We start from the raw sequence: 7,856 nt of genomic DNA, 5'->3' as shown, positions 1-7,856 counted from the left end.
TCTTTTTCCGGGTCATTTACTGTCCCTTTTTGGTCATTTTACATTTTTTGTTGGTCTCTAATGACTTTTTTTTGCTACTAATACTGTGTCTGTTTTATGTCATTTTACACCTCCTTTAAATGTCTTCCTGGATGTTCTGCTGGGAAACATTTAAGGTTTATTGTTGGTCATTTTATGTCATTTTTTGTTATTTCACATGTTTTTTTATGTTTTTGCATCTTTCTTTTTGGTAATTTTACATTGTTGTTTTTTTAGGTCTCCATTCTTACAGTTGGCCGCAGTGAGAGTGAAAGTGTGACATACAAAATGTGTGAAATACTCAGTTGCCAGTTTATTAGGTACACCAAACTAAATCTAATACAGTGTAATACAACAATGCTGCAATAAATCCTCTCTTCATTAAGGCTGTAATGTTAAGTATTTGTTGTTTTTAAAAAGGTGTTGATCCAACTTTATGCTCTGTAATAACACGTTACAGTTCAACTGCAGCCTGAGAAATGACTTCATTCATTGTCGACCTAATAAACAGGCAGCAGTAACAGTGAAACTTAATCAGTACGTGTCTTTTGATTAAGAAAAGTTCTAAATTGTAAAGGACAGGGAAACAATGTGAAATTACCTACATTTTGTATTTGTCTCTAAAATGTATATTTCTAAGAAAAAATGGTAACACTTTAATTTAATTAAAAACAATTAAAAACATTAATTAGCTGCTTATTATCATGCAAATAAGTAACATATTGTCTTTTAATGAGTCATTATTCAGTAGTTATTAATGCCTTATTCTGCATGGCCTTATTATACAGCCAGTAAGACATTAACTAAGAGTTTTCCCTGGTTGTATAATAAGGCCATGCAGAATAAGGCATTAATAACTACTGAATAATGACTCATTAAGAGACAATATGTGACTTATTTGCATGCTAATAAGCAACTAATTAATGCTGAATATGTGTTCCCTAATATAAAGTGTTACCGGAAAAATATATTGTTGAAATTAAGTATTGTTACATATCTATATACACAGAAGTGGACTCAAGAAGTTTATTAGCCTGATTTAATCATGTTTTGAAAAAATGTAAACTGATAAATGTATCAATAAACAAACAGACCATTTATTTACTGTTAAAGTAAACAAACAAGAGGCCATGTTGGGGGGATTTTGTGTTCATTAAAGTTGAATTTGCTGTTAAATAAATGCTAGAAACTCTTCTTCCTGTTGGACGAGACTTTTACATTGAGCATTTGGCTTCTTTTCCCTCAATATTCTAGTGAATCAGTTGTATCAACACCATCTTTTCCTCTCCACCTGCGAACATTTGCACTGCACTATTTCCTCAGTAAATCTGGCTCTGTGTCTGTTACTGGCTTCTCACATGGCGAGAACAATGGAAAAATCTAAATATGAGTTGTCAACACACCAAAGACAACCTGCTCTGTAATATAATATAATATATCGATATGTTATTTCATAGTACACATGTTATAACAGCGAGAGTTGAAAGCAAAACAAGGAAAAAAAGGATCCCGAATAGATAAACCACTTTGTTTTTACTTAAGCAAGCTGAGCACAGAAGAACTGCTGAGAATGACATACAAGGTTTTACTGTCTTTCAGTGAGAAATTAGTGAAGTAAATGTAGAATCATATCATATCATATTCATCCTCTCCAGAGTACCAGCAGTGGCCTGCAGAAACCTTTTAACTCCAGTCGTGGTAACTGGCAGCCCACGTTGGAGCCACTTTTAAAGAAGCGTTTCATTAACCTGAGACTAAACCAGACCATTGATATCCATTAAAAACCCAACCAGGTTCAATCGAGAATCGTTCGTCTCGTCGGAGATAGAAGGGTTTTGCAGAACAATTACAAAGTACTGCTGTGCACTGTGAATAGTGAGTCAAAAAGTTTCACAACACCAACTCAAAAACTGCAGAAAGTGTGACTGGCATTAACATGGAAAAGCTACATTAGCACGTATTCTGGAGAATGTGTCTGTTGTTCTGTCTTGGTAGAAATATTGAAATATAAAAAGCAATACAGCCTCCGCTGGGAAATCAAACACAGAAACTAAATGTGCTTCTTATCTTAACATTGACTCTCCATATAAGGCATGAGTTTGTTTTGTTATAAACATTTTTTTGGTCTTTGCACTCGGTTATCTAAAAAGCAATGTGCACTTGTCCACACCTGGGGTTAGATGGAGCGTTATGTACAGCGCTGGATCCTCACACCTTTTTGTTATCACATCGGAAAAGATTTCCAGATGATTTTTCAGCTCAAAAAAAATAACTCGACATTTAAGGTATTTCGCCATTTTTCACTTTGCCAATGTGTTCACCTTCTTTCGGTTTTTAGACACACCACCAAGGACAGAACATCACTAACAGGCTTCTCACTCCCATGTTAAGCGTAGATACTTACACGTTTTTCAAATGCCAGATAAAATGGAAGGCAGGGATTAAAAAGAAATATTCAAAGACAGTAACAGGGTTCAGGATTATCAAATTTTAAACTGTTAAGCATAACATAACAACTCATTCACCACATATATAATATTATCCCATTTCCCCCTTCCCACCAGATTGTTCTGTAGCCAAAGAAAATAGGGTTAGAAAAGGGGAAATCTTCTCTTCCGTTTGCTTGTATTGAAGACTTCAGAGTTCCTCTTTTCATATCAAAACTGCCTTTATCTTTACAAGGCAGACGTCTCTATGACATCAGCTCTCCGAGGCTCCCGATCACAAAGCCTCAAGTCGTTGTAGGACGCTCTCTCAACTTCCTCCAACTTGGACAGTTTGCCAAAAGCAGGGCAGTAATAGCAAAAGTATAAGCCTCCAGGCTGGTACAGTGGAGCCTCTGAAGGAGCGTCCAAGTATCAGCTGTTCTCCCAAAAGTCCACGCCGCGACTCCAACGTTCATCAAACGGCTCTGGTAGCAATTTCTGATAAAAACATGACACCAGAAAACCAGCCAAGACAAGAGTGAGCAGAAGAAGAAGCCCAACAGTCCGCCTGTAGAGTTGGATGTTCTTTAAATCCAGAGGATTCGGGTCCAAAAAAAGGCTCATTTCAGTAGGAGCTCCCTCACTCAGTCCACTCCGCTTTCTCACTCTTGTGCGCTAAGCTAGCTAGCTGCACAGCTGGGCTAGCTCAGGTTCAGGAGACGCGTTGGGAAGTTTGGAGTTGAACAACTGCAGAGAGTCCTTGATGCGTGCCACCTCTCCGGCCGACAGCTTGAGCCGGTGGCGCAACAGACAAGAAAACAAGTCCATGGGCTGCGGCGCCGGTGGAGAAAGACGGTTAATCCGGTCTCGCATCTCCAGCAGCATGAGGAAGGCGGCGTCCTGCGTTCCTTGTGTATAAGGGTAGTCCAGCTGGAGGATCAGGTCCTTGATGCCCTCGGGGTCAAAGTGCATGCTGTATCCAAACACTTTGAGCGTGTTGATCTTCATGTAGCCCATGTTGGACGTCTGGTCGTCGAGGTCCAGCGGCTCGTAGAAGAGCGTCTCGTTCACCGTCGGGTCGTCCGTCAGGATTCGGCTTCTCAAGTAGATGTGCACCGTCTCAAAGAAGGACTTCCACTTGTTGCCTAGAGACAGCGTCCAGTTGTAACACTGCGCCGTGACGACGGCGTCCAGTCGAGTTCTCTCCCAGTCGGGGAACTCAGGCTGGTTCACCGGCATGAACCAGCTCTCTGAGTGACTCCCGCCAAAAGGATTCACGTAAATGGCGGGAACGGGCTCCAGGGTTGAATTCTTAGTCAGGCAGATCTGGAAGGAAATGCCCATCAGCATGTGGATGAGATTGGACTTGTTTTTGTTGCTCTTCAGCGTCAGCAGCATCCTCTTCCTCCAGGCCGGGTTGAACCAGCTGCCCAGACGCACGTCGTTGCTGATGTAGATGGCGTGGACCTCGATTCTGCTGTCCAGTCGCTGGAGCAGGTACTTCACCTGCAGAGAGAACGAAGGACTGTGAGATTAAAGTCACTCTAACAAGCAGACAGATAATAAGACACGCCACTCCATAAACATACAGTATATATATAAATATATATATGGTGACTGTCTACTGTAAAATGTCTTTCTGGCTCAAAGCTGAGCCAAAGGGTTCAATGAGTTGAGTGGGATCAGTGTATTTAAGGTTTGTCCTATTTACTGGAGTCTTGAACAATATTTTCATTGCACTAGAACCTTATTAAATCTAAACTTGCTGTTCCATACATGACATACGTGAAACCCTAAGATGCCACAAGGGAAACAAACATTGCTGTGTGTTTCTCTGCTTTATCTTTTGGTATCAACTCATTTTATGATTGAATATTATATTGTATTATATTGAATATTCCAAGTATTTAAATATCCGATAATAGATCATTGTTTCCATTTTGCCTCTCATACTTTATGAAGAAAAAAAAAGTTTTTGTATTATTACTACTTGGCTAAGTAGCTTGCTAAGCTAGAAGTTACATGAGTAGTTAGCTTAGCAAGCTACTTAGCCAAGAAGGTAGCTAAGTAGTTAGCTTAGCAAGCTATTTAGCCAAGAAGGTAGCTAAGTAGTTTGCATAGCAAGCTACTTAGCTAAATACTTAGCCAAGAAGTTAGCTAAGAAGTTAGCTTAACAAGCTACTTAGCTAAAAAAAGGATATGGGTCATTTTTGACCCATGTTGTGCATTAGAAGAGTAGTGACACAAAAAGGGATTTTATTAATAAAGGAAAACATGAAATAAGGATGTATGGTGATCAAAAACAAACTAATTGAGGAAAACCTGGAATACTGAATGATGAAAATAATTTATTGCAAATATATAGAACATAAAAACTTAGACCCATGTTGTGCATCAAAGGGTTAAAGGACCCTGCGTATATGTCTTCCAGTTTGTAATAGAAGCTTTCTGTTATTCTGTATATAATAAACCGAAGCCTAGCTTACATCATTCTGGTTACTTTCTCCGATGTTAGAAAGCTTCATCTTGTTTTACAACTCTGTATTTCACTGGCTGAGAAGAGTCAGATTAATAAGAATAAAAATGTAATGTTTTATTATATCCTTGAAGTGTCCGTATCATTTTGCTAAAACCTGCCTACGTAGCTTCTCTGCAGACACAGTAGATTGTATTCTGATCCAGATCTGCTCCTGTCTCTCTTCTGCTTGACTGAGCTCACTTTTCTCACTGACTTTGTAAACGCCCATTGCTTTTATTATTAGCTAACGTGCAACACTTTGCATTTCAAGTATGTTCTGAGTCTGAGACAAGGAGAACTAATGAGAGAGATGATAAAATATGGTCAACTTATAGTACATGTTTCATTTCTGTTTGTCAGAGGTTGCAGCATTTTGCAACATTTACTACAGCAACAAGACCTCAAACCCACAAGACAGCATATGTCGTTTTATTCCCACCCTTTAATAAAATACACAGCTGAATTTTCATTAATTAGCAGCCCTGCCGGTAGCAGGAGATCAAAATGGACTTTGTCTCTCTTTATACTTACTTAGTCCTTTGCTATGCTAATATGTTGCCGCCAGCTTAAACATAGGTAGATAGTAAATAGTAAAATATTAAAATTCTATTAATTATGCAGCCCTAATATATAGGGTTGTAATAAGTTGCTTGTATGAACAACATGTGGTCGTTTTTGAGGGACGGACAGTTTATTGTTAACTACAGGACTAACACTTGGTTATTTTGTGGGATATTTAATGGTCTGTATTCATTATTATTGGATGTCTGCTTATGTCTAGGCACGAAAAACAGTATCAGTGTACCCTCTCTATTTTTTAATTATTGTTGGTGTAATCAGAGGTACTGTAACATTTGGTCCACAGAGATTTATCCCTATGTTCCCCGTTTTTCCCAAAAAGGGTCCTATGTTCCCCTGTAGCAATACATACCCGTTAACATACTGTTCCCCGGACCCCGGACCCTTTTTTATTATCCCTTTTCCATAGGACCCTTTTCCAGAAAAAGGGTCCTATGTTCCCCACAACCTATCAATCTCTCCTGTTGACTCTCAGCAACCAGCAGGCCTACAGTCACATGGCCCACCTTAGCTCAAGCAGCACTAAACTTACATTATCACAGCAGCTACTTTCTGGTTACATTGCAGATCATTTTTTGGCTTTTTAAATCTAGGATTACTCATGTTTGTATATTCCCCCTAATTATATTGTCTTGCATCGAGGCTAAGCTTTTTCCTTTTAGGATTAGGGTTATGATAGGGTTAGGGTTAGGTTTAAAGGGGAGAAAGGATTAGTGTTAGGTTTAGGGTTAGGGTTAGGTTTTAAGGGGAGAAAGGATTAGTGTTAGGTTTAGATTTAGGTTTAAAGGGGAGAAAGGATTAGTGTTAGGTTTAGGGTTAGGTTTAAAGGGGAGAAAGGGTTAGTGTTAGGTTTAGATTTAGGTTTAAAGGGGAGAAAGGATTAGTGTTAGGTTTAGGGTTAGGTTTAAAGGGGAGAAAGGGTTAGGGTTAGGTTTAAAGGGGAGAAAGGATTAGTGTTAGGTTTAGGGTTAGGGTTAGGTTTAAATGGGAGAAAGGGTTAGTGTTAGGTTTAAGGTTAGGATTAGGTTTAAAGGGGAGAAAGGGTTAGTGTTAGGTTTAGGTTTAAAGGGGAGAAAGGATTAGTGTTAGGTTTAGGGTTAGGTTTAAATGGGAGAAAGGGTTAGTGTTAGGTTTAGGGTTAGGATTAGGTTTAAAGGGGAGAAAGGGTTAGTGTTAGGTTTAGGGTTAGGTTTAGGTTTAAAGGGGAGAAAGGATTAGTGCTAGGTTTAGGGTTAGGGTTAGGTTTTAAGGGGAGAAAGGATTAGTGTTAGGTTTAGGGTTAGGGTTAGGTTTAAAGGGGAGAAAGGATTAGTGTTAGGTTTAGGGTTAGGTTATGTTCCCCAGTCTCATACAGAGAGAGGAACATAGACACACTCCCAATTTAAGAAACAATCTAATTGATATATTTAAGCTTTGAGCACCTCAGCATCAGGCATGTCCAGGTCAAAGTTCAGGTAGTGGTCCAGGGACGCGGCGATGCTCGGCCGGCAGGAGCCTAGGTGCAGGACGTTGCCGTGGTGACAGGCTCCGCAGCGGGTGGCGTTGTCGGCGGCGCAGGAGGAGCAGGAGGTGGAGGAGGTGCCCACCATGCAGGGGATGACTCCCTGGCAGGACGGCGTCTCCACGGGGCAGCTGCAGCTCTTCACCTCCTCGGAGAAGGAGCCGATGACTCCATGTTCACTGCAGTAGAGCAGAGACTGGGCCCGGCTCAGCCAGAACCCCACCGGCCTGAAGAGGACGGAGGAGAGGATGGTTAGTCAGTTTTGGACTCGTGTTGGTATCATTGTTTTCAGCACAACCTCACTTATATGACTGGATTATTATTTTTTGCATTTTGACTTACTGGATCAACATTTTGAACACAAAAAAATTTCAAAAAATCTGTAAAAACAAAAACCAAAACACACAAAATTATAATAAACACACATAAAAACACATGGAAATAATTACAAAAAACACACAAAAAAATGTGACGTAAAAAAACGCACGTAAAACCCCCAAAATACAAAAAATTATAATAAATACACATAAAAACACACAAAAGGTACAAAAAACACACATAAAAACACAAAAAATACAAAAAACACAAAATACACAAATTTATAATAAAAACACATAAAAACACACATAAAAAACCCCAAAATACAAAAAAACACAAAAGCACAAAATTAAAATAAACAGACATAAAACCATACAAAAGTTACAAAAAGCACACATAAAATTATAATAAAAACACATAAAAACACACTCAAAAAACAGATAATAACACACAAAGAAATAACAAAAGCAGTTAACACAAAAAATGCTGAATGCAC

At 39.1% G+C, this 7,856-nt stretch overlaps 1 protein-coding gene across 1 annotated transcript in view; it reads right to left on the bottom strand.

Moving 5' to 3' along the window:
• Positions 1-1,532: 1,532 nt before the first annotated feature.
• The window catches only part of brinp2 (bone morphogenetic protein/retinoic acid inducible neural-specific 2), a 415,139-nt gene continuing 408,815 nt past the window's right edge, over positions 1,533-7,856 (bottom strand). Inside the window, exons 8-9 of the mRNA XM_059344321.1 lie at positions 6,963-7,269; positions 1,533-3,950 (exon numbers count right to left, since the gene is read on the bottom strand). Coding sequence (XP_059200304.1) covers positions 3,129-3,950; positions 6,963-7,269 — 1,129 coding nt within the window. The 3' untranslated portion in view covers positions 1,533-3,128. The remainder of the gene's footprint in view (positions 3,951-6,962; positions 7,270-7,856) is intronic.

The sequence above is a fragment of the Centropristis striata genome, chromosome 11 (assembly GCF_030273125.1).
Source record: "Centropristis striata isolate RG_2023a ecotype Rhode Island chromosome 11, C.striata_1.0, whole genome shotgun sequence".
NCBI classification, from domain to species: Eukaryota; Metazoa; Chordata; class Actinopteri; order Perciformes; family Serranidae; genus Centropristis; species Centropristis striata.
The sequence above is the reverse complement of the archived record's forward strand: the minus strand, read 5'-3'. Positions and strand labels throughout refer to the sequence as shown.